The 24811-nt window shown below is 51.8% G+C and overlaps 10 protein-coding genes across 11 annotated transcripts; 3 read left to right on the plus strand and 7 right to left on the minus strand.

Annotated features, from left to right (window-relative positions):
• Positions 1 to 483: 483 nt before the first annotated feature.
• Positions 484 to 807, minus strand: J3458_015709 (uncharacterized protein; the record flags this gene model as incomplete). The annotated part of the gene is made up of 1 exon (XM_066120908.1): positions 484 to 807. The coding sequence occupies one exon, from the start codon at positions 805 to 807 to the stop codon at positions 484 to 486; it is 324 nt and encodes a 107-aa protein (XP_065974237.1).
• A 247-nt stretch (positions 808 to 1054) lies between these two features.
• Positions 1055 to 1915, minus strand: J3458_015710 (uncharacterized protein; the record flags this gene model as incomplete). Its single annotated transcript, XM_066120909.1, has 1 exon — positions 1055 to 1915. One exon carries the CDS (start codon positions 1913 to 1915, stop codon positions 1055 to 1057), a length of 861 nt encoding a protein of 286 aa, XP_065974238.1.
• A 243-nt stretch (positions 1916 to 2158) lies between these two features.
• J3458_015711 (uncharacterized protein) lies at positions 2159 to 2482 on the plus strand (the record flags this gene model as incomplete). Its single annotated transcript, XM_066120910.1, has 1 exon — positions 2159 to 2482. One exon carries the CDS (start codon positions 2159 to 2161, stop codon positions 2480 to 2482), a length of 324 nt encoding a protein of 107 aa, XP_065974239.1.
• A 1393-nt stretch (positions 2483 to 3875) lies between these two features.
• PNC1_1 (NAD(+) salvage pathway protein) lies at positions 3876 to 4617 on the plus strand (the record flags this gene model as incomplete). Its single annotated transcript, XM_007810941.2, has 2 exons — positions 3876 to 3941; positions 3997 to 4617. 2 exons carry the CDS (start codon positions 3876 to 3878, stop codon positions 4615 to 4617), a joined length of 687 nt encoding a protein of 228 aa, XP_007809132.1.
• A 302-nt stretch (positions 4618 to 4919) lies between these two features.
• On the minus strand, positions 4920 to 9218 carry HMG1_1 (3-hydroxy-3-methylglutaryl-coenzyme A (HMG-CoA) reductase isozyme; the record flags this gene model as incomplete). The annotated part of the gene is made up of 3 exons (XM_007810940.2): positions 8887 to 9218; positions 5359 to 8623; positions 4920 to 5298 (listed from the first exon to the last, which is right to left on the minus strand). Exons 2-3 carry the CDS (start codon positions 8541 to 8543, stop codon positions 4920 to 4922), a joined length of 3564 nt encoding a protein of 1187 aa, XP_007809131.2. The 5' UTR covers positions 8544 to 8623; positions 8887 to 9218.
• Positions 9219 to 9873: 655 nt separating this feature from the next.
• Positions 9874 to 12583, minus strand: J3458_015714 (uncharacterized protein; the record flags this gene model as incomplete). Of its 2 annotated transcripts, none has more annotated exons than XM_066120911.1 (2): positions 9874 to 11791; positions 11856 to 12583. In XM_066120911.1, the coding sequence occupies 2 exons, from the start codon at positions 12581 to 12583 to the stop codon at positions 11713 to 11715; spliced, it is 807 nt and encodes a 268-aa protein (XP_065974240.1). In that variant the 3' UTR covers positions 9874 to 11712. The 2 variants fall into 2 exon arrangements, with proteins under 2 accessions (XP_065974240.1, XP_065974241.1); XM_066120912.1 differs by having other exon boundaries at positions 9881 to 11098; positions 11194 to 12583.
• A 1300-nt stretch (positions 12584 to 13883) lies between these two features.
• J3458_015715 (uncharacterized protein) lies at positions 13884 to 14568 on the plus strand (the record flags this gene model as incomplete). Its single annotated transcript, XM_066120913.1, has 1 exon — positions 13884 to 14568. The coding sequence occupies one exon, from the start codon at positions 13884 to 13886 to the stop codon at positions 14235 to 14237; it is 354 nt and encodes a 117-aa protein (XP_065974242.1). The 3' UTR covers positions 14238 to 14568.
• Positions 14569 to 16940: 2372 nt separating this feature from the next.
• Positions 16941 to 17264, minus strand: J3458_015716 (uncharacterized protein; the record flags this gene model as incomplete). Its single annotated transcript, XM_066120914.1, has 1 exon — positions 16941 to 17264. One exon carries the CDS (start codon positions 17262 to 17264, stop codon positions 16941 to 16943), a length of 324 nt encoding a protein of 107 aa, XP_065974243.1.
• Positions 17265 to 18363: 1099 nt separating this feature from the next.
• J3458_015717 (uncharacterized protein) lies at positions 18364 to 19710 on the minus strand (the record flags this gene model as incomplete). Its single annotated transcript, XM_066120915.1, has 1 exon — positions 18364 to 19710. The coding sequence occupies exon 1, from the start codon at positions 19615 to 19617 to the stop codon at positions 18364 to 18366; it is 1254 nt and encodes a 417-aa protein (XP_065974244.1). The 5' UTR covers positions 19618 to 19710.
• A 543-nt stretch (positions 19711 to 20253) lies between these two features.
• On the minus strand, positions 20254 to 21443 carry J3458_015718 (uncharacterized protein; the record flags this gene model as incomplete). Its single annotated transcript, XM_066120916.1, has 4 exons — positions 20254 to 20957; positions 21009 to 21125; positions 21181 to 21198; positions 21250 to 21443. Coding segments are annotated over 4 exons (624 nt in total), but the record flags the coding sequence as incomplete, so codon positions are not given.
• Between the last annotated feature and the right edge of the window lie 3368 nt (positions 21444 to 24811).

Consider the following 24811-nt stretch of genomic DNA (forward strand, 5'->3'; position numbering starts at 1 on the left):
GATATCACCACAGCACCGGACAGTGAGCCTACCTATACTGGCGAGAACCAGGCGTCTCACTCTGTAACAGCACATTTAGCTAATCATGATCCAACTGGAGGGAGAAAAGGGGGGAAAAAGGGAGGGGTCAGTCATACCGATGGAGTGTCACGTAAACAGACTCGGGCTCACACTCGTCGGGCTCAAGCAAGTCGACTTCAGCTTCCTCCGTGGCCCTCTCATCGCTCACCCAGTCCTCCTGTGAATCCATTCTCACAAATGCCGCGCAAGAGTGAAGCTGAGGAAACCATCTCAGTGCACAGAGCCAAGCCTCGAGCGCTCGTTCAGGTATATACGCCAAAAGTCGACGATGTTGAGGTGGCGAAGAGGGTGGCCGGAGGGCAGGTATTTAAGAGGGGCCCGGATTGATAGACGCATGCTGCACGTCGCCGTCGGCGATGCCATGTACGATGATGCCTCGACGTCATGTATAGTGTGGTGGGTTCACTTGATTTCGTCTGCTGTGCTCGCACGCTGTGGCGATTTGCTGACGTGCTTTTTCATCGTCATCTTGTTCTCTTTTGGCGGATTCTGAATGCAAGGAGGGCCAAGTGAGTCGGACGAGAAGCACATTGTGTCCGACGGATTTATCCTCACCGTCGACCAAGTTTCGACGAGGCCGAGTTCCCGAGTTTGACTCGGTTCCGTGACATGCGTTGCGCATTGATCATCTGATGCGATGGACTGGGCCGTCGGGCGGCAGCGAAACCAATAATCGCCGTGAACCAATAAGCTGGGTCGATATCTTGGGTTGCACCAACACTCCATGTCCTGGGAAACTGCTTGCGACCATTTGATTATGTCAACATTGAAGCATGAACGAACGAGTCGCCGTTTCGCTCGTCCTCACATAATCGGCTGACGCCGGCGTGGTCAAGTAAGTACATTGGTCGATGGAGTTGCTGCAACCTATCGCTTGCTTGCTCTGAAAATATAATATATAAAAAAAATAATAGGAAAAAAAAAGAAAAAAGAAAAATCACCGCCATGGCAGCATCAAGTTGTCGAATCGCAGCTACCAGCCTCGATACTCCACCATCTTTGTCAAGTTTAGCCTCTTCTTCTCGCAAGGCACCAACAGCTCCTTCAGGACGGGAATCCACCACTTCTCAATCTCGTGGCCGAGCTTCAACGCAAAGGCGTACTCTGCATATTCCGGGAAGAAACCGCTCCTCTCCCAATCCACAATGCCAGTCACCCGTCCATTCTCAACCATGACGTTGCGCGGTGACAAGTCGCCGTGCGTGAGGACAAATCTGTTTGCTGTGCCGGCAGCCTTTGACCTTGCGCGCGACTTCTCAAGGAACCGGCGCATTCTCCACGTTGTGAAGTCAGACGTCCCGAGTCGATTCAAACACCACGTGTCAAAGGCTTCTTCATCCTCAAACGGGCCGATGAAGTTGTATTCCAGTCGATCGTAGACATTGTACGTGGGCTGTTTGTCAACCCGTCCAATGTACGGCTGGGTGCAGCTTCTCATGAGGGCGAACTGCTCACGTAGCTGTTTCTTGATGGATTCCCTTTCCAACTTGCTGAGCTCGTCCCATACGGTGTCCAATGACTCTCCGGGTACCCTCTCGGCCACCAAGACGCGTGCCAGTGGCCTTTGGGGCTTCATGGTCACGATGTCATAACATCCGCGGACTTTGGGCGCCAGGATGCCGTGCGTTGCAGCAAACTGCATCATGTCTGCTTCAGAGCGCGCCAGGGAATCATGACTCTTGACTTTGAGGGCGAGTACATCGCCGTTTGACGTTGTGTGTTCGAGTACGCGTATGCCCATGAAGTAATAGAGTTCTGGGAGGTTCTTGTCGACAGCATCTGGATAAGAGATGCTGCGGACCGCGGCGACATCTTCATCTGTGGACTCAGCCATGTTGGTCTGGCAATGCGCCTCAATCAGCAACCAGATTCTTCTCAACGCTCGGAATTTCGCGGGTAGTTGGGAGACGAGACGATGCACAGCTTGGGCGGCTTCACAAGGAGACGGACGACCAAAGTTGACACTTTGGCAGCTGTCACGTGGCTCCTCTGCCGTTGGGATTAAGTGCTGACCCATGTCGACATTTGACGTCGCCTGAACCATCCCCCTGCATGTGTTCAATTACGGGTTGATTTGATGCTTTGCTCAGTGAGCTCTGATGACGACGGCGGTAGCTCCATATACGGTGAGGCTCAGTCTGAGCCGCTTTCCATCTATTTGCCGCCAGGTTCATGTAGACCGCGGCCCTCGACTGTAAGCAGGATGCTGAGTCTCCACGAAAGCATTGCTGCCGCAGATGACGAGACAAGAATACCACAGTACGCACCAAGCCCCGTTGAGTTGGCAAATCTAAACGTCTCCCGGAACCAACAGCAAAAGGCCTTGAAACATGGTCGCATAAACGCCGTACAATATGACCACCAGCATGGCCTGTCTTCCAGTGCCACCCGTGCATCCTGAGCCTGGTTGGTACACGGCCAGGCATGCCCGTTTGCTGTGTGCCGGTTTGTTGTCGTCAACACAGCTAGCAACTTGACGGAACAGAAATGTATAAAACCCTGGGCCACTCTCGGAGCAGAATCACGAATCAATCGATATCTTTAAATCCACGAACCATTCCTAGTCACCGGTCATAAGGCAACGCGTATTCGAAAAGCGTATTTTGTCCCTGTGTGTTTCGTATTTCAGGACCACAGTCTCTTGTGCCTTCTCTTATCAACATGCCGGCCCTTTCCTCGACTTCAACATCCCATGCGGTGTACCACGGCCCTCTTCCTCTGTACAGAGTTGCCTTTGAGGGCGAACGAACAGCTCACTGGCTCTGTTCATTCCGTACGCTCCTGCACGTACCGACGGCGTTCTGGTCCACGTTGGAGTATAAAAGCAAGACAGCGGCGGAACCAATCCCGGAGTCATTCGCCCACCCATTCGCCGACCCAATCGCACTGGCAAGTGGAAAAGTACACGCTCAGATGGCACCACTTCCCCCTGCTCCGAAGCGATGGCTTGAGGTCTGCCTTCCCCATCGCCAATGCCTTTGCCACCCAGTCTCAACTGCGTTGGGCCGCCGAGGAGGTTTTCAATGGAAAATGGTACAATGCCTTGACCAACAACTGCCAGCATTTCTTCATCGACGTGGTTACTCACTTGCATCAAAAATACCCTCAGTCGGTCCCTCGTTCGGCTGTAGAGGACGTTTTGGCTCGTGCCCAAGGTCTCACCAACATTTCTTATGTGCTTCGACGAACTCAACTCCATGAAGAGGGAACAGATGCAGAAAGCGACCGTGGTGACAGGCCAAGATTTTCAATCGACTGATGGCCCTGCCGGTTTACGTTCCGCAGTATTCTGCGGCAATGATGTGGCAACAGACACGACTTGTTGTCGACGCTTATTTCTGAGAGGTGGATTTTGTGATGGATCTGTTTGTTTAGGCTGTTGCTGATATGCGGTGTAATTCGAACTATTCTTAAAATTTCATATCGGATGATTTGCTAAGTAAGATGTATGTAGTTTCAGCCAATAAAGAAAACCCCAACTTGAACATTTTGAGTAGCGGGCTTCTGTCTACACTGATTCCTACAGAAATCTCGTCCATGTCTCATAAACCCCACCAGAGCTCCTTGAAATTGCCTCTCTCTCAGTTTCACCCATGAGATAAAAGCGTCCAACCACTCACTAATACACCTTTATATTTCACCAAATCGAGACCCCAGACTGACAAGATTAAAAGTGCAATCAAGATATACACAGCTCTCCACGAACCCCCGCACCTCGAGTCACATAAAAACTCACCCCATCGCCACTCACTTCAGCTCGGCAATTGCCCCTCACACCCAGTTCCCCAACAACCATGGCCGGGAAACAATTCAAACCCGCCCTCATCATAGTCGACTTCCAAGAAGACTTCTGCCCGCCCGTTGGTCGCCCCCCAGCCCAAGCAATGGCAACATTGACAATCTGACCGCTCGCAGAACGGCAGCCTAGCCGTCCCCGCAGGCCGCACCATCGCACACGCCGTCAACACGCTCCTCGCGCTCCCGTTCCCCCTCAAAATCGCCACCCGCGACTGGCATCCCCGCACCCACGTCTCCTTTGCGAGCAACCACCCGTCCTCGGAACCCTTCACGTCCCGCGCGACGATACGCCACCCCTCGGACCCGTCTCAGTCGTACACGACGACCCTCTGGCCCGTTCACTGCGTCCAAGGCACACCCGGGGCCCAGCTCGTTCCCGAGCTGGACCTCTCGCAGGTCCACCAAGTCCTCGACAAGGGGCAGGATGACCGCGTGGAGATGTACTCTGCGTTTTATGATCCCCTTCATGTAAGTGACAGTGGGTTGGCCAAGAGGTTGAAGGAGGAGCACGTAACGCACGTCTACGTCGTCGGATTGGCGGCCGACTTTTGTGTCAAGGCGACGGCCGAAGATGCTGTTGCCGAGGGGTACGAGACTTATATCGTGGAAGAGGCGACGAAGCCCGTCATGCCCGATGCCTGGGAGACATGCCGGGAGGGGATCGTGGCAAAGGGAGTTGGGATGATTTCTATTCATGGGGACGACGTTGCAAGAGTAAAGGCGCTATGGGGAAAATAGAAAGCAAAATGCGGTCGCTTTGGTTTGGATTCAACTAGTTGACGTCTTACAAGAAAGATTACAATGGCCCCCCAGAAGATGTCCATCACCACTCGGCATTATATATATGTATGTACGTATTTCTATGTTGGTGCCTTTCTACTCTTTGAGCCTGCTTTGTGCCTGTCGCAAGAAAACAAAAAAACTCCCAAGATGCGAAATATTAAACTCCTGCCAACACCATGTTGATGATGCCCATTTTTGCACCATATCAGGCCTCGCTTAGAGATCTCCTCTGGTGGCCAATGGGCGAAAATTTGCAATCATCGCTTCGACCTCTGTATGGCAGCAGCGCTCTTGGACTTGTCCTGAGCATTTGTCATAGCTAGGGAAACAGGGGTCATGGGAGGAGGAGCAGGCGTGCCGGTTCTCGAGGGGGCAGCGCTTCTGTTGTGCTGCATGTGCGCCTTGACAAGGTGACCAGCCTGGAGTGCGCTGCAAAGGGACAGTTCACCGGCCAAGACCGCGGCACCGATGATTCGTGCAAGTCGTCGGGCATTGTCACCGGGGTTTGTTGGGTGTGATCCCCTGACACCGAGCATGTCGAGCATAGCACTCTGAGGCTCCAGGATGGTGCCGCCGCCCAGGGTGCCGACTTCGAGCGAGGGCATGGAAACAGCGATCTGGAGGGACCCGTGAAGACTAGAAGAATATACAGGTTAGAAAGAAAACACGACAAATTTTTTGAGTTTGAATACTCACTTCTTCATTGTCGTAATACAGTTGGCACTCTCCACCACTTGTGCAGGGTCTTGGCCAGTGGCAAGGAAGATTGCAGCGACAATATTAGCAGCGTGCGCGTTGAAACCACCAATGGAACCAGCCATGGCAGATCCGATCAGGTTCTTAGCAACATTAAGCTCAACCAAAGCATCGACATCACTCTTCAAGACAGACTTGACAATGTCGGCCGGAATGATGGCCTCGGCAACAATCCCCTTGCCGCGACCGTCGATCCAGTTCATGGCAGCCGGCTTCTTATCAATGCAAAAGTTGCCAGACACTGTGACAATATTCATGTCATCAAATCCACCCTCAGTAGACATGACATTAAGTGCGTGTTCAACACCCTTGGAAATCATATTCATGCCCATGGCGTCGCCGGTAGTGGTTTTAAATCGAATATACAAGTTTGTTCCGGCCAAGGCAGTCTTCATGTGTTGCAGTCGAGCAAAACGACTCGTTGAGTCAAACGCATCCTTCATTGTCTTCTGGCCAACCTCAGAATCCAGCCAGAGTTTGGCGGCACCAGCCCGCTCGAGGGTTTCAAAGCTAACACAAGGACCACGGGTCATGCCATCGCTAGTGAGTACAGTAATGGCACCGCCACCAGAGTTGATAGCCTTGCATCCACGGCTCGTACTAGCAACTAGAACACCTTCTGTCGTAGCCATGGGAATAAAATAGCTCTGGCCATCAATAACTAGAGGGCCGGCAACACCTACAGGGAGGGGCAAGTAACCAATAACGTTTTCACAGCAGGCTCCAAAGACTCGCTCCCAGTTGTAGTGCTCGAAAGGCAGTAAAGACGAATCTAATCCGTTGGTGAGCCCCGAGGTAGCCTTGGTGCGGGAGATAATGGTCCGTCGGATCTTGACGGCACGGGTGAAGTCCCTCAATGCCTTTTCAAGAGCATAACCTGGGATCTTGCCACGCATGGACATGGTGACAACTTCTTCATCATTGAGCTCGTGGGTTCGTTTCTCAGCAATGAGTTTCTCCAACTCTTCAATTGATCGATGCTCTGACTGAGACTGGGACCTTGCAGGCTTGACCTTGCGCATCTGGAGGCCATCACCTTCATCATGGGTCAAGGCAGGGGTCGCAGGTTCGGTACGCATGGGTGTAGGGGGCACATATTCTCCAAGTGGCAGAGTGGCAGACTCCGTGTCATTGAATCGCTGAGCTCGGGCAAGTTCCTTGCGGTCAATACTGTGATCGGGCAAATTGGGGTCCTTGATGCTCCATCTGGCCACGTTGAAGAGATACCCGTTGAGGCCGACACTCAGTGCCAGGGCCACCACGATCCACTTTGACAACACAGGGTCTTCAAGACTCTTCAGGAGACTACCAACCATGCGGCCTCCGACGCCATAGTTGTCAAACTGAACTGAAGAACCATTAGAACCGAGGCCGCTCTCGCCCAATGACGACGACAGAGCATAGTGAACTGAAGGATATTCTAGCTCGTACTTGATCGGGGTCAGGATAGTAACGCGAGTCGGCGTATTACTAGCTTGGGCAGCACGCAAAATGGCGTCCAAACCATTCTTTGCGACCTTGTAGGGGTCAACTGGTAGAGTTGAAACAACTCCTCCAAGACCGCCAGCCCAGGATCGCAGGGTGGATAGGGAGGCTGCACTACGGAAAGGAATAGTGCAAATATTGATGACATTGATAAGAACAAATCCCGAAATCATGAGCACCTTGAACTTGGGCACGGTGCTGCTCCTCATGCGGCCAAACAACGTGGTGTCTTTAGATCCAGAGCTATTGGACTGGGCCCAGTCGTCATTGCTCTTGGCCACGTTTTCGGCAACACGGCGGCTGACGCCATCAGCCTCCAGGGCCATGCGCATATCGTAGTGCCGCTTGATGCGGTTTATTTCAAGCTTGATGCTGAGAATGGCGGTGTAGAAGGTGAAGAGCAAGATGCAATCAAAGAACAAAATCCAGGCAGCCAGGAAGCAGAACTGTTGGAGACCGCCCTGAACCCCCGAAGCAGCACCAATGGAGAGGATTGCTATTTCAATGGCATAGTCACGCAGAATCTCGTAGCCCTTGTCCTTGATAGCAGCCTGAATGGCATATGAAATGACATTTTGAGACTGAGTTCGTTCATCGGACTTCTTGCCAGGCCCGACATCGCGAGCTTGGGTACGGCGATGCTCGACAGCATGACTCAGAACTGCTCTTGTGAGAACAATATTCTTCTCAAAGCCGATGGTCACAACCAAGAATGGCAATCCCTCGGACAAGAGAATGACACTAATAGGAACTCCAAGCTTCGTAGTGACAGCCAGGCCAAAGAGGAAGGCAAAGACGGACGAGAAAAGAGTGCTCATGCCCAGCCAGAAATTGGAGCCCATCCGTCGCATGGAGAGGAAGAGGGACACAAAGGTTAGATGCATAGAGAGATATCCGAGGACCATGATGACAATATCAAGAGTCTCGGCGTTTTTGAGCAGATCGATGAATTCCACCCAAGCGTTGCTAAGCCACTGGACAATGGTATTGCGGGTGTTGACCTTGGCTGCCTTCATAATCCACATTTTCTTTTCGCGGCCATGACGAGTAACAATTTCTTCTGCTTGTTCGTCAGGAATCTCCTTTGCGGCTGAAACAAACTCCGGCGCCTGCTTCTTGGGAACAGAGTAGGCGAGGATGCTGTCCAAGGTGTAAGTGTTGAACGAGTTCTCGGTAACAGGGAGAGGTGTAATCGAGAGGTTCTGAGGCGTGGGAACGACATGGGATCGAGGAGCAGAGCTGGAGGAATCGGTCGAGGAGGTATCGGGGAAGACAAAGGTGAGAAGCGCCAAATGGTTGGCGTCAGCCACAGAGGCAACGTCTTGTTCGATACTCTGCCATTTCCACTGCGTGTCGGGGCCAGCTATGAGGTCCCTACTGCCTTCAACCAGAGATGACCAGTCGGCTTTGCCCAGACTCACGGGGCCCTCGAAGAGACTGTCTTGGATTAAACCGACGTAGGACGTGCTAGCTAGGACGGCAACAATGACGACGGTGTGGATGGGATGGGAACATGCGACTCTGGACAGGAACTGCAGCAGGGGCGCAAGCTTCTTGCCAATTCGGGAGGGGGCAGCTGAGCTCTGAGAGCAGTCAGGCTCCCCTCGAAATCGAGTAGGCAGAAAAGAAGAAGATATCATGTCGACGTGGTCGGAGAAGGTGACTCGGCGGTTCGGTTTACGACATTTGTTCCTGGGTGGATTCTCGGCAGCAGCTCGGTCTACACAGAGCGAGGATTTTTTGTAAGCAGACGAAAACGACGTTGACGACGGGGAGTCTTGTTGGTCCAGCAGGTGTTGACCCTGGGTCATCCTGCGAATAACAAGAGTCGAAGTGGACATGATGGAACACCGACGGACACGGGCATTTGAGCGAGAAGTGATGACGGGCTGGGACTGGAAGCTTGCTGGGTATTCGCTTAATGGAGAATATTTGACAAGTCCAAACGAACCCGAGCAAGGAAATACAGTGGTATTTACTTACCTCGATCGGAGGCAGGTCAGCCGCCGACGGCACGACAAGGATGGAGGAGGACGTGTTGCTGTCGGCTTGGATTGACGATTGCGGATGATGTGGTGGCGGACCAAAAAAATCTATTGTGGTGGTAAAAGGAGGGAGCGCGGGGCCAATGCAGGTGCGCGAAGTACGGGAGAAAGCTGGACCCTGAATAGAGGAGGCAGAGAACAATAGCAACGGATGAGCCAATTGGCAGCAGACCACAACACAGCAACAACAAAGGGCTGCACGCCGATGGTTGAACGTGTTGAGCGTGGAAGAGGTGAATAAGAGTGACTGACGGGGGATTAGAAGCCAAGGTGATGACCAAGGAAATGAATGTCGAATGGACTGGACTGGTCCAGCAACTTTATGAGTCCCTGTCCGCACAACTCAGGCTAGAGATTGGTCGGGGGCGCCTGTTAGGAGCACGGAGCCCGGAGTAGGCGGCTTACAGTACAACTACGGAGCACGGAGTACCTGGGCACGCCCACCGTAGATGGGTTGGGGCAGTGCTTTCATTAAACTCGGGGAAGAAACAGCGGCACAAGCACCAACATTGAATGGACACTGCACATCGGTGATGCACTTGGCACATTATTACGACGTTGGCTTCAACACGCTTCAAACACAACGCAACAGACTAGGTGAGCATGTTCACGAATTAACGATCCATTGGCCATGATTCCAAGCCCACAGTGTATGGAGTGCTGCGTGGCTGGGCCAGGGCTTGGTATCAATTGATCACAATCATGTCATGCGACATGGACTTGACCCTTTTGAACCTGCAGCAGGATGCAGCCTGTGCCAAATCCACCCAAGACCAGACGGCTTCCCCTTATCGGGGCGCGGACATGCCTGATGCCGAAATTGCTAATATGCGACAGAAAGGGGGAGAAAAAAAATCCTCACACTGAGAGTTAGTTGGGCAGCTCGATGCGATTTTTGCCGCAAATCGGCCGATAGTCACTCCCAGATGAAGCAGGCGGTCAAGGCTAGCAAGTTTTACCAAAGCTCCTTAGTCTGTCCTTATTCGCTTGAAATTGCCCTTCGCCCTCCACCCATGTCATGCCTCTCGACCAGTCAGTTCATCTTTTCGTGAGCACGACGTATGTGCGTACTGCGTATAACTACTTATCAAAGTAACTATAGCACTGCGTACTCCATAGTCAACATGTTACTAATAATTCAACCACAGGCGAAACAAAAGGGCCCGGCCACGCCCACCCCATTCATTGCTCAGCCACGAAGCTCTACCACCATCCAGATCGTGGGCGAATAGAATGCCTGGGATGGCATCATGGCTTCCATTACATCCTACGAGTATATTGCAGAGTACGCAGCAGTTCAATTCTGTCTCAGTGCTTCCCCCCACCTCGCTTTTGATGCTGGCCTGCTCCATCCCTAAGGCATCCACTTCAGAAATGGCATCGAGTCCATCGTCATGGTCATCGAACAGCTGCTGGCAGAGTGCTGGGCCGAAATACCAGTTGGTATAGAGTAATTTGAAGCCCCCCGGGTGGCAGAACTCTCAGTTACCGCTTTGTCGATGATTGGAGCGGGTCTGGTAGCAGCTCTTTAACCCTTCGACCCATCACAGTCGGCCATGCCATATTGAGCAATATTGAGCCTGGTAAACAATCATAATAGGCAGGCATGTGTTTTTTTTTTTGCCATGGCTAATACGTTAATCGCCTGTACATTGTGGCCATTACAACATCCAACGCCATCGTTCACCCCACCTCTGACAATTTGGAACGGTTCAGAGGTGCATACTCAACTATGGAGCACGGAGTTTTCCGCATACAATCAGGCGGTCCAATGTGATTGACCCAGAGGATGGGGAACTGAGCAGTTACTACCTAGGGGTACTTCTTACTCTTCGATATTGACAGTGTCTGAGCCACGAGCGTATCCAGCCAGTCGACCCATGTTCTCTTATAATTAATTCTGCTCTCTGAATTGAAAAGTCCACGGACCCGATCTCGACGAGGCAGCAGATAACATTTGGACACAGGGCCTCGAACCTCGCACCGAGATACGCAGAAATGGTGCCACCGCGTGGCCTTGTGTGGCGCAGCTCTTTGTAGTGCTCATTGTCATCTGTCATAAACTACTACTAGCATTGCTGGGCTGTCGTCTTCGAATGTTGAGACAGTCTACCCTTAGTAAACCGGGCCAGATTGGCAGAACGCCTAGTCTATGCGACTTATTAATAAGACATAATACAGGTCAGGGACACGAGACTTAAAACGTTCCCCACCCGCGTCGCTGCTTCAGCCAACAACATCTTACCCAGGATTCCCCATTTGCAGAGTTTATATGAAGGCGCAACATCAAGCCATGTGAGATACCCGACGGAAACTGCTTTCTCCTTTGTCTTTGGAACCCATCATACCATTTCGTCTCGAAGTTCTTCCTTACTTAGCATTGCGTAACGCCCTTCCTCTAGCAACTTTTTCGTTGCCATGCGGGTCGGGTAATTCCGCAGGGCCATATTTGTGAAGTGTGTTCCGTAGTGAATACCATCAACCGGCTCCTGGGAAGCATTGTATCCAGGCAGCGGTTTGACGACAGCCCGAAAGTTCGGCTCGTGAAAATAGGCAAACGCAAAGCGCTCACGAACATTCAGACCGACCTTGTGAGGTGTGGACTGGAGAAAGCTGTTGGTCATGTATTGCATCATGTCCCCTATACATGCCCTCGGTTAGCCGAGAGCCACGAGGGCAGAGATCTCATCGAAACCACGATCATGACTTACCAGGAAATGCAGTGAATACGCCCGGAGTCGGTGGCACATACAACCAACCTGGCTCATCTTCCTTCATCCCAGCTACACTTTGCTTCCAGTTCGCAAACGATTCGCCTTGCTGGGGAGGCCGCACAAAAAGACCTGGTGAGATGGTAGTTAGCGGGGCCTATTTCTTCATTTAGACTCGGAGAAGCCGTATCCATACCCCCAACCTCGTCTTGAGCTGCTATTACTAGCAAACCATAGTCCGTATGAGATCCAATACCACGACCAGCCTTGCCTTTCCCATTGGTTCGGTGTCTCGCAGGGAACCTGATGCCGAGAAAATGAAAGCTTCAGTATCATGACACCTGTTGTGAATGCAGTTCGAACCGTGTCTACTACGTACCTGAGAACTCGCATGTGGTGCCACCCGTCCTGGGTGTACTTGGTCAAGGATCCCTGCGGCACATCAAGCCCCAGCTCGATTAGCCGGAGGACCTTGTCGCCGCTGGACCCCATGTCTGCCATGTAGTTGAGCATAGGGCTCTTCATACGCTTGTCCAACCAGGGACATGAGCCATGACATGGCCACTTCTCCAAAACTCTGGGGTCCTTTGGGTGTAGGTCCTTTGTTACGGTGAAAATCTCCGAATAGTCGGCAATGCCCGCAGTAATTTCTTCTCCAGAGGCAACATAGCCCGCATAACTACAGTCGTTCACACAGGCTTGCTTCTGCGGCGGTTTTGCCTTGAAAAAGTCTCTACTGGCGGCATTGGCTTGGGCATATATTTGTTGTTGTGACGGCGACATGGCAATTTGCAGAATACCATGCCGTCTCCAGGCTCTCACCATGGCCTTGGCCATGGCCCTGTCAGAGAGCGACCCCGACAGTCTTTCAGGCAGGACAAATGTTTCTAGCTGCCCTACGGCGGCCGAAAAACCTGGCGGCATGGTTGTTTTGTGGGTAGGTTGAATAGAGTTCCCAGCCACCGGCAGCAGGGACCGCACCGTTCTTGAAAAGAACGGGGTGCTGGTACGCACCGCATCAACTGTAAGTGAAGCCATGTTAAAGAGGTACAGTCGCTTTTGATATTAATAAGATCGAAACCAGGAACTATGCATCTGGTTCTTCTCCATGCCCGAGAGTTGTCGGGGACGGGGGGGCATGTCGAGTATAAAATAGTCCGCGGGTAACAAGGGAAAAGAAAATGTAACGACGCCGACTCTATCAGGCTTTTCCAAACTCGTCGCTTTTAGTACCGGCGGATTCCTCCGGTGGCGTCTTGAACAGAAAACACGCCATACTTTATTTCTCTCGGGTAACATCAGTGGCCAACGTCTTCGGATATGATTTGAGGTTGCTCTGCCATCTCCCTTAGACACCTTGAATGGATCTAAGAAGAACTGCATGTGGGCCTAGGCCTCAAGCTGTAGTGCGACTGAGGGCACGAAACGGTGCCTGTAGTGCCCAGAAACAAGGTTACTTCCGAGCGAACTGGGTCATACGGTGGCCATAACCGGCCGATAAAGGAACGCGAAAGAAACATATCGAATATTGTCACGGGTTTTGTGACCATGACAGGTTCGGCCTTGACGTTGCAATAGGACGTAATCGCGTACCTAAAAGGCCTTAGGGTTCCTAGACTTGTGCTTTCATCTATGTAGTCACTTGGTATTTCGCACGGTGGTATAGCATCATGGGATGGCAAGAGTTGCCGAAGGTTTAAGCTATGGATTCCGAAAAAGGCTCTTCGCGTGTTACTCCTCGTTAGCTCGGGCCTGTAACTTGGCTAACACGTCTCATCGCCCAACGATATGACAAGACGCAGAGACTTGAAGCCTCACCGTCTCTAAGATCCTCTCCACCAAAAGGTCCAAGGAAGGCTAGAACACCGAAGCAGCGCCGCTGCAGCACGCAACTCGACCCAAAACCCTGATCTCATGGAAAAACTGAGATTTCTATTGCGCACTAACGAAATTTACAAAGGGAAACGATCTCGTGTCATATAAAGCGGACTTGTGGCGCGCAGTCTAGAATTCCGTATCATGGCCTTTACAAACATTGTCACGTTCCACTCATACTCGGCCATGGAGCGAAAAGGCAAAAGATATTGCCAAGTCGAGCTGTCCCCGCATCCGTCAATTGGAGTACCGAGAATTTTCGCACCCATGGAAAGGGACCTTAACCACCTTATCGGCGCCTTGGAAGACGGACGTGTCAAGACGAATATCTTGGCGGGGGCGAGTGGTGATGCAGTTGCCAATGTCGTGGAATGTGATAGTACTGTTGAAAGGGGGGGGTTTCAATAGCTTTGATTGGGCCCGAGCCATTCGTTTCTGCAGGGCATCGACAGATCGACGTCGAAGTTATCCAATGATTTCGAGCAAGCCAGCAAGTTCGTCCAGCTACCTTCAAACTTGTAAAGACTTTGCTGATACACAGAGTCTTGGTCACCCGTGGAACATTGTCTACCTCGCCCCGGCAGTGTACAATCGTGATGGCAACGGAGGAGGATTAAACTGTGATACGAAGCTGCGGACCCCGAATAAGCAAGTCTTCGACGGTGTTAATGCGCTGTCGAGATCTGACAGTCGGTCAAGATGAACTTCCACTTTCCGCGCCAAGGATTCTCTCGCCCACATACCCGACAGTTGTTCGGCATGAACAATATTCGGGATTTCTAACCCCTCATGGGGATAACGTCCTAGCTCTATATCTCATAATGTATGCAATGATACAACACCAAGGGCGTACAAAGCCATCAGGGTCATGCGGCCCGAAGATATACCCACGTGTCATGTATCTAGGCGCTCCGGGATGGTGCTTCTTTGCAGAATCAGGGTCCTCCTCTTGGACGGTCCAGGCAAAGTTAGCCAAAGTGGCTATTCGCTCGCCGTGATACATGCTCAACACCGGTTTTGACGTCATTATTTACCGTGCTATATCCCTTCATGAACCTCAGCACCTATGACTTATCTTGGGGGAGGTTCTCCATCCAGCACTAGCTACTCTAGTGACGACAGATTGGTGGTTGTTTTGCCACCGGCATGATGCTTACATCGCACATGCGGAAAACAAAGCAAATGGTTGTGCTCCGTGGCCCATTAGACTGGCAATGCATTCTCACAATCCCGTTATCCGTCGAAAGTTGAGACGATCTTGACTCCTCAGGAGGGCAATCTGAAGCTTAGAGCGTTCTAGAGGAAAAGGCAACCACCTGTGGTTGCACCTGAAGCCTCAAGGAACGAGGGCGTTCAGTAGGCGTCGTCCGGCAGCCTCCTTCGAGCGACAGCTTCAGTTTATCACGCCTGCAATCCGATACCAGTTTCTATCGATCGAATTGAGCCAACCTTTATTTCAATCCGACTGCCATTCGATGGCTCCTACAGACTTTCCGGTCGCAGCTTCAATCCCAAGGAAAGCTCACCACGCCGGATCTCCTGGTAGTATTATGTTAGTATGGACCTTTTATTGAGAGTGGTAAGCTAAAAGACTGTATGCACGAGCATTTGGACTGCTTCGGGTCCGCCTGAAGCTTCGCATTCGATAGCTGCCACAGCCAGCCCTTGCTTTTTCCTTCAATCCGGCCGAATCTACTAATAGCTACATATACCTCAGCAGTCTTAATCCACCGGCTGCTGCAGAACTCCTTCCCTAGTTATGTCGCAAGGATTGGTCGCGACACGCCTGTCCCCCGGGGATTAGGGAAGCAGGTATTTCAGCGTCTCGAAGCTTCCCTAGCTTGTCCTCTATATCATGAATACACCCAGCGGCTCCAAGTTTGGTATCAGAGCCAGCAACAAATCTGCCAGCAGCTCCAAAGAAGGTTTTCGACCTGCGTCACATCGAGGCTTCATACAAGATAGTGGCTCGAGAGTTAAATAAGGTGGTGACAGGCATGGCAAACAAGCCCGCGAGTACCGAATCTGACCACAGGCTTCTGAGCCCACAGGAGTCTTGTCAAATCCATTGGCCTCAATCGAGCCTGGCTTAAGTTGCCAAATTGACCGCCTGCCCCTCAGTTCAAGCTTCCAATCGAGCCGCCCAAAAAAGTGCCTGCCGAATTCAATTATTGCAATTTGAGTAGCAAGTGTCTCTTAATCCATTGCTGGTATCTGTTGCGTTCCGTGATTAGTCATGTTGGCCATGTGTATAAGATGTCTGTTCAGGCCTGATTTGGCCCCTATACATGGAGCTTTCTAGCCGCGATAGCTAATATGAACAATAATCAGGGGCTAAGAGCCATTGCGCCTCCAACCTCGAACTCAGGGGATCCAAGGTGCGGCGTTTCGGCCTACCTTTTCGCTGTAGAAACAACGACTTGTCACAGCTACCTCTGATTGGCTGTGAAATACAGGTGTGAAATATAATTTGGTCGTTGGCTAGATCGGCCTCGGCTTGCTATTGTTCGCCGTCGTCGACGCTGTTCACGCCATGGTTATACCCATTTCATCAGATGAGAAATCTGTAGCATCTTTGCCGATTTCCCCCGGAAGGATATCTCGTGCAATTTTAACACTTGCAGACATTTTACTGGGATCTCTGCATAATTTCTATACCTAGGGCTCCTATATATTAAAGCGCGTACTTGGCCGATAGGAGCGTTCAAGGTCGTCAGGTTCGGCAAGTCTGTCCAATGACGACGTGGCCTTAGCTAGCAGAGCTTATACCATATAAATATGAAATTTACCCCAGTATTCCAACGGGGCTATTGAGAATCCCACTGACAATTGGATAATAGGGATCCATGATTAGAATCTCACGAGAAAGGAAATCAACGACAAAGGTATATATCCCCATGATCATTGTTGTATAGGACCCGCGATGGCGAGATATAGCCTCTCGTTATTCATTCTTGATCGAGCTTTCGGGAGCAGGTATCACAGTTGAGGCTGCAAACGAGACCATCAGTGCTACATCTCCGCTGATAGAGTTTACTGCCAGCCTTGAACGATAGGGGAAGTCCTAACGAAGCCGTTTCTCCTAATACCCCGTGTTTGGTTCACCTAGCCATCAACGAAAACCACAAGTCCCTACAGACTCGGATAGTGTTGAGAATTCTTCTTCTTTTATTTTTTTTTTTAAAAAAAAAACAGAAAACTCTTGTAGCATGTTAGGTGTGCAAGAACTTATATGTTCCTGGATGGAAGCGACGCAAGTGATTGTTATACGGAAAAGACAACAGCAAAATATATCATGATAAGTCTCTATCTGTAGTAGGCCTCCACATTTGTTAGCTCAACAGTAACAAACGCCATGTTGCAAACGATGCCAGGATTGTTCCGGGCAAAACCGTGCTCGACTCGATTACCTTCCACCATTGGAGTCAAATGCCAAGCACTGAACATCGTCTAGCCATCCGAGGTCGCCTACATGGTCACGATCATATCGTCCTTGCTCTTTCTCCCAGTCCCAACCCTCTTTTGCCTCGTCGAGGTCGTACCCGTCCCCGCTACCAAAGTAGACATGAAAACGGGACTCGTTGCACTTCTTGCGAGTTTCCTTGATTGCTGTCGCTTTTTTACGCCCAATAGACAGCGTAATTGAGTCATTAGAGCTGATATGGTTCTCGGAGATATGGTCTTGAGCGACGACTCCGCATATGGCGCAGTAGGTGTCCCAAGGGCCCATTCTGCGTAAGGCGTGATATGAGGTTTGACCTAACAGCTTCCGTAATCGGATCGCGGCTGCCCCAGTCCTCGTGTTGAGCTGATATCGTAGCGCCAAGTTCGAAGTGCGGAGTTGTATGGACTCGAGGTTGGCAGGTTATACAGCGCTCATGCATACAGCTCCCAATAGATGGACTCGTTATAACGGCAAACACGAAGGGTGAGCTGAGACAACGGAGCGGGACATGGTCTGTCAGATCAATACCTGCACATCGGCTGATTTTTTCAGCACTGTCGGCTCCTTGGTATCGTCCTCTCGGAACCTGGGATATAGTTTGAAATCGAAGGTTTCGGAACGTACGTTCGTGGGTTATTCTTCCGCGCATCTTCCGAGACGGCTCTTTCTTTTCCGTACGATGTGCCTTGCGAGCTGACTGTTTAGATGACGAAAATGACAGGGACACAGATGTCAAGTTCATCTCACCCAAAGTGACCGTGGTATAAAATCTAAGATGAACGAACACTAGCCTGGCGCTGAAACTGTAAATTCAATACTTGGAAAACAGTAGTTAGATTCGGCTGCATCATTTGTCTTGAGCTGAGCATTGACGAATTTCAGATGAAATGTCCAACGGGACCTGGTGCCAGTGGACGAGATGCTATTCCCAAAGAGGTGGTTGCTGAAGCCGAATGAGCTGATATAAAAGATATATGGCCAAATTACAGTGTTACTAGATGCCCTCCATCTAGCCCGTTTTTTTGATTTTTTTTTTAAATAAGTTAATAATTTAAGAATAATTTCATTTAATAAAAGATTATTAGTGAAATTGAATGGGGATAAAATCGTATCTCTTCCATGTGTAAAGATATCCATTAAGGGTAGCTAGCATGCAAACTCTTCTACAGGCAATTTCCCACTCGTTCCATGTAATCGCGTAAACAAAATCGTTGCCAGTCTTGTGCCAACCAATCACTAAGACACGTTGGCCAAACAGAAATTCACACCAAAGCGCAAAACGGCACGAAATTACAGTGCGTTCCAGACTTTTGCATCATGATTTTCCCAGCATCTAATACCCGCCACAGCATGGCAGACAACAGATGCCTAGGTTTCTTCACACCTACACCCGCTGCGTGCTAAATATCATTTGAGGCGTGATCCAGGAAACCCAGTATCGATGCTGTCTCTCAAGGGTAGTCATCGACTCGCCTCGCATCTCGACATCGGTAAAGATCTTCCAACACCTCAATAGCCACAAACACACCGACCCGATAAGAAACATGAATCCCGCAAACAGCTGCGCGTGGATAAAGGCCCTATTGCTGTTGGGATCCCCTTCCACAAGTTTTATGGCGATGGGTTCCGCAAACGTCGTGGGCAGAACTAGCCCGATGCAGATAACGCCGAAGGTGTTGGCAAACTTTGCAATGCCCACAACCTCGGCCAGGACGGGCGTGATTGTGCACCAAAAGGTGCCGCAGAGCGTACCGGAAACAAGAGCAAAGAGCAAAAGAGGCGCAAACGACTGCGCCGGGATCCACAGGGCGAAGCAAAAGATGGCGCAAAGCATGGTCGTCGCCCCGGCCACGCTGATGCGGCCAAAGACATCGCTGAGGTAGCCCAGAGGCGGCCGGCCGATGGCGAGGCCGAGATTGAGCAGGGCGTTTGCTACCGAGCCCTGGGCCGGCGTGAGACCGATGGATGCGGCGTAGATGGGCAGCGAGTACAGGAGGATGATGTACCCCAGCTCCGTGGCGAACCCCCAGACAACAATGAGGAGGACCTCGACTCGCCCAAAGTCGCGCGGGTTGAAGCTGCTTGAGCGGATCTCGCCCGTCACCGCAGCACGCGGCCTGGTGTTGAGGTCCCGCAGCAGGAACGCAGCCAGGAGGTTGGCGGACAGCGCAGCAACGGCAAGCACACGGTACGCCCAGGCCAGACCCCAGGCGTGGATGATGCGGTCGGTCACGATGCTGTACAGTAGACCACCAATACCGGAGCCTGCCGTCGCGAAGCCAACGGCCAGGCTTCGGCGGGAGGAAAACCAGGGAGGCAGAAGCGCAGAGGCGGTGATGTAGGCGAAGCCCATGCCCCAGCCGAAACAGAAGCCTTGGGCGAGAACCAGGTGCCAGATGCTGGAGGCGAAGGAGGACGTAAGGAGGGACAGGAATATCAGCATGGTGCCGATGAGAATGGTCCATCGGGCGCCGATGCGTTTCCGGACGACGGTGACAATGGGCGAGATGAGGAGGGCCTGGGAGATGGAGAGGCCGCCCACGAGCCCGAATTCGAGATGCGAGGCCTGAATGGCCTCCTCGTTGGTCGAGTACTGAGCCATGATGACGGCCCACGACTGTTTTTGTTTGGTGAGCATGTGTTGGCTTTCAGCCAGACGCAAGGCAACTAACGGCGTTTATACCCCAGGTATGAGCGTTGATGAGAAACACGGCAAATGTGCAAACCCACGCATACCCCCCATTAGGAGGGACAGGCTCTGCAGTCGCAACATTGGCCACGGCATCGTCGTCCGATTCACTGTGAGGCGTTGATGAGCCTCGGGCACCGCCCTCGCTCAGAGGGATTGGCGACGGCGGGCGACGCCCATCGGTGGCATTGCCTGTCGCCTCCGCCGAAGTCATCTCGGAGAATATGCGAGGGAGAAGCGATGTCTGGTGGAGGTCTTAACACATTCATGGCCATTTCTTTATATTCTTTCCGTGACCGATATCGGCTGTTGTCATGGTTGGGCGCGAGATCCACGGTCCGAGAATTATTTTGGAGTACGTAACTGCCGGCCTATGGATACGGGAACTAAGATGGTCGATGATGGGGACATGTGCCGTCGTCGGAAGGGGCGTAGAATCGAGCGGTGCTCCATGTAGTTTAGGGTTAGGGTTAATCGAAGGCCTGGCAGAGTTCGGCGATTGCTCCCGAGATGCTAGATATTATGCCGTGGGGTTTTCTATCCGCACGAAAATGAATCTCGACTCGACAGCGCCACTCGGATGACCGTGTGTGGTGGAGCTGAAACGGTCGTTGCTACTGAGATGGAGGCACGTGGCAGGGACCAAACGAAATTGGCAAACAGTGCTGGGCAGATAGATAAATATCTGGCCGGGCCCGGGCCAAGAGATCGTGTGTAATGGTGCAAGGTCGTTGCGTCCAAGTATCGTGAGAAATGAGCACGGCCAGATGGCCATGTGGGAGTAACAACGAGTCGCTTCTTGGTCGCCGTCTCTTGTTGTGCAGTTTAGACATACATGGCCCGGAGACTTGGTGGATTGCATGGAGCGCCAATGCCTCAAAGCCGACTGAAGCGTGGGAATACGGCCGTCGTTCCTATTTGGCTCCTGATACAATTATCCAGACCGTCAACCGTACATGTACACGTCCACTTGAGCAGTTGACCTCATCACTTTCACTTGTTCAACTTGCCCGTCTCATGCTCCGATCCCGCCTTCTTCGCTTTCTCGTCCGCAACCCTACACAAGGCCGCCCACTCCTCACTGCTGACCCGGCTCACACTCAGCCGGCTCTGCTTCAGCATCTGCATATTCTCCAGCGGGCCTCCTGGCTTTCCCATCTCCCGCAGCTCCTTGAGGGTAATCGGCACAGCGAATTTTTTGCGAAACTCGACGTGGACAAGACTCCAGCGCGGCTTGTCCTTTGTCGATTGGGGGTCGTAGTAGGGCGTGCCCGGCCGACGGGCGCTTACTACGCTCTTGATCAGTAAAAACTCTGGGCAACAGTCAAGGAGAGGCCAACCGTCTTCAGAGAATTCTTTGACCACCTCCATTATGCCTACTATGCCGGGTTCTTTGCAGTTGGAGTGGTAGAAGAAGGCTTTGTCGCCGGCATTCATGTTCCGCATGTGATTGCGGGCTGCGATAGTTAGGCCATGGTTCATGTGTTTGCGGATGAAGCGAGCGAGACGTACCGGCATATGCTCTGATTCCTGATGAGAGTTAGCACGCATGGTTTGCTGAGAGGACAATGGTAAGCTTACCATCCCAGCCCTCGGGTTTCGTCTTGCCCCTCAAGTCGTCGATGGAAAACCTCACGTCGATGCCGTTCTCATAGCGCGTCTCAGGCTCCGCCTTCATCAACCAGTACCACTCGCCTTCATGGCGGGGCGCCTCGGGATTAGTTCTGGGTATAGAGTCTACGTCGACGTCTTCCGACGCGGCTCTTTCATTCCTCTTGGCGCCGGCATCCTTCTTGCTTGCGATTGGCGAGGCGGCCTGTTGGTCTCTGTGCCGCCTGTTGACTGCTTGGTAGGCTTTTTGGCCGCGGCCTTGGTGTCCGTCTTGGCTTGCTTGGAGCTCGGCTTGTCCCAGTATTCCGGGGCGCCTTGATATCTGGGGTGGAGACTGGGCGAGAAGACGTATTGGAGACAGAGGCTGTTGCTTGACGAGCCGAGCGTCTCTTGGGAACGGGTTCGCCGTTGCTCTCAATGCCCGAGGCAGCTCGTTTTCTCGGTGCCATGCTGTATGCCCGAAGCCCAAAACGCTGGGTGACAGGGCGGAGGATTTACCGAAAACGCACTGCCGGATATCTAGGTGAGCGCGACGCAATGCACCGGGACGCCTTGGTGCGATGCGTGTGCTCCCGTTTTGAAGGGATCGCCAGTGACCACCACGACGCACCTGAAAGCAAGGTCACAGGTGAGACCTCAGCCGGCGCCAAGCTCCCGTTGCCGCGTGCTTGCAATAAGTGGGGCTCTGCGTTGACTTGGAGTTACGTGACCAACCAGACGTCGTCGTATCTGGTACCAATGACGGCGCCGTGTGAGAGAGAATATCAGCTCGCACATTGCACGCCTCAAATAAACTAGGGTCCCCTGGCCACGGGAGAATTTTGCCTGTATTAATCGAGGCCTCGTAGCACTCAACGGCGTAATGTGGGTTGCAGGCAAACAGCACGACCAAAACATAATATGACAGACAGCCACGCATAAATCCGTCACCTCCACGACATTGGAAAGACCAGACTCTTCATGGTCAAGTGGGCTTGGCTTGCGATACACAAAGTTTGCCGAGCCGAACGGGCACCAACGCGGCGGCGCGCCTGCCAGCTAGCCACATTAAACGTGACTAATCACATCACATTGGCCGGCCGCAGCTGACTGCCACAATCGGGCAATTTTCCTGCACTTACACGCCCTCGGACAGAACCAGCGCTTCATCAGACTTGACTTGCAAGTATCTGGTTGCCTGCAGTGGACAGTGACATGTACCGACGAGGACACCAGTGACACCTGTGGAACGCACATCGGCCTGACCAAGAAAACACTGGGCCTTTGTCACGTTGGTGCCGTCTGCTGGTGTATCACTGTAGATTGCTCTGCTGTCCGCAATGGACTGCTAGCAAGCCGTTTGCCACCAACCCCTACTCACGGCCAAGTCTCTATTGCGGGAAAATAAACCTGGCTGGGGAAGGCCAAGAGATGAATGTCTGACATTGGGACTGTGTTATCAAGGGAAGCAAGAATAAGTGATTACGCCCCGCAGGCATCTATCAGACAGCCTTGCCTCACTAATCATTTCCGTCCTGTGCACAGAACAAGTCCTTCCAGCTCTACCACGGTTCTCAAAAGACGTTCAAGACCATTTATAATGATAAAACGAAGTCTGGGGCAATCGTTGGCATTGCTCTAGATACGAGTCCCGCATGCCGTGACGAGCATGACACGCAGAAAAGGGGCTCGGGCACCAGCAGCTGTGTCAAAGACGGTAAATTAGTGATGCATCAATCCTCAAGAGCACGGTAGGCCTTCATAGAACTTCTACAGCAGGTTTTGTACACCATAAATCGTTCCATTGCTGTGTAATGTCCAGACGTCGTTCTTGTCGACCAGAGGGGTGTCGTACACCATAGGCCACCGAGGTCGAAACGGCTTCCAGAAGCCTTTTTTTAATGATTCATGGTCAAAACTGATACAAGATGACGAAAGATTCACGACATTTCATTTGACAGATGAAAAGCATAATACATGTTGCGTGAAACCATGACGTGGAAGGAGTCTAGGACGAGGTGATGTTGGACAGGGCAGGACATGATTGGTCCGATTCGAGGGGCGTCCGGCTGGCGTGCAGGGCCATAAAGACCGGCTTTCCCCCCTCTCACCCTCCTTTTTTTTCTTTTCTCCTCCTTCATACCTTTTTTTTCTTTTTCAAAGAATCCCTTTAACCCAAGTTGGAAGGAGGTTGACATGATTTGATATCAATCATATGGACCATCGATGACTAGCTGAAGCCACATAGCCCTTACTCACCCACTTATACCGCGCTGTCCACTCGTATTCCGACTCAGCAGTTATTCATTACACCTCCGGCTGCCTATCGGCTTGCACACGAGTCCAAATTAACCAGGTTAGACGTTGAAAAACCGATACCGTCACTTACAACACCGGTCCTGTATCCATGGCCCAGTGTCAGGATATGTGTGAAAAGGGTAGCGCAAGGCCACCATTGAAGCGTACCAGGAGGCAGCTCTCGACCGGGAAACGCCGAAAAGTGCTCCGAGAGAGGCACCAAAACGACATTTCAGAAATCAAGATGTAGATTTGAGACGGTCTCTTACACGCTCGGATAACCTCAGAGGCGGCATGCCAGCCGACTGTTGAGCATGGCTCAACACGTACAGGCTCGTCACGTCCCTGGGACGAAGACGACGTCGCTTACATGTCCGGTCGGAGTATAATTGGAGCAATATGAGCACGGTATGCTCTACAGAAGTCCACATGAACGTCGCCTCGACATTTACACACGCGGCAGAGTGGCGTTCGACATGTCCGGAGCTGTGCCGCAGCGGCATTCCTTCTGGCTTACAGCCAATGACGAGCACTGGAAGCGACTTTGGCCCATACCGTGCGTGGATTGATTGTGAATCAGACCTGTTGTGGCGTCAAAAGCCTGTTGTTCGACCGATGAGAGCCCGGAAAGCCACCCAGAAGTGCCAGACGCACCTGACCTAGGCAAGCTGGCGACCACCGCACTCGTCACCTATGCCGAGCACGTTTGAGTTTTGCTACTGCTGCGATGATGATCCAGATGCAGAGTAGAGACGGAGGGTCAACAATTTACTGCGATTGTCGTGTAGAAATAAATCTGATGCCCGGCGTGAGTAATGAATTGCCGCTTTTTTCTCTTTGATTTGTAGATTGTGCTGACTGCTGACCGGATAGTGGAATGGGCACTTGCTTACATGGAAAAAAGCGGCGCAAAGAGTGATGCCATGGTTGAATCTTAACGGGCAATTATGAGTAATGTTTCTCTTGCGACGGTACATCCCCGGTGATGGTCTTGACTGGCGTTTTGACGGGTGTAGGTCCCGTTGGTTTCCTCAAGGAGCGACAGAGGCCATAGAGAGAGAGAAAGCCAACATGTACACACTTATAAGCTGGACATTGGGGATATTCAGCCATGGGCCGCTATTGCTGGATCTTTTGCTCCCTGACTCTGCAGTCAACCCCGATGACCACCCTGACACATGGTGCATATTTCCGTACACGTTTATAGCCACAAATTGAGTATCTATGGCAAAATTCGTCAATAATTGTCCCGTCC

This window comes from Metarhizium acridum (genome assembly GCF_019434415.1).
Source record: "Metarhizium acridum strain ARSEF 324 chromosome Unknown scaffold_356, whole genome shotgun sequence".
NCBI lineage: Eukaryota > Fungi > Ascomycota > Sordariomycetes > Hypocreales > Clavicipitaceae > Metarhizium > Metarhizium acridum.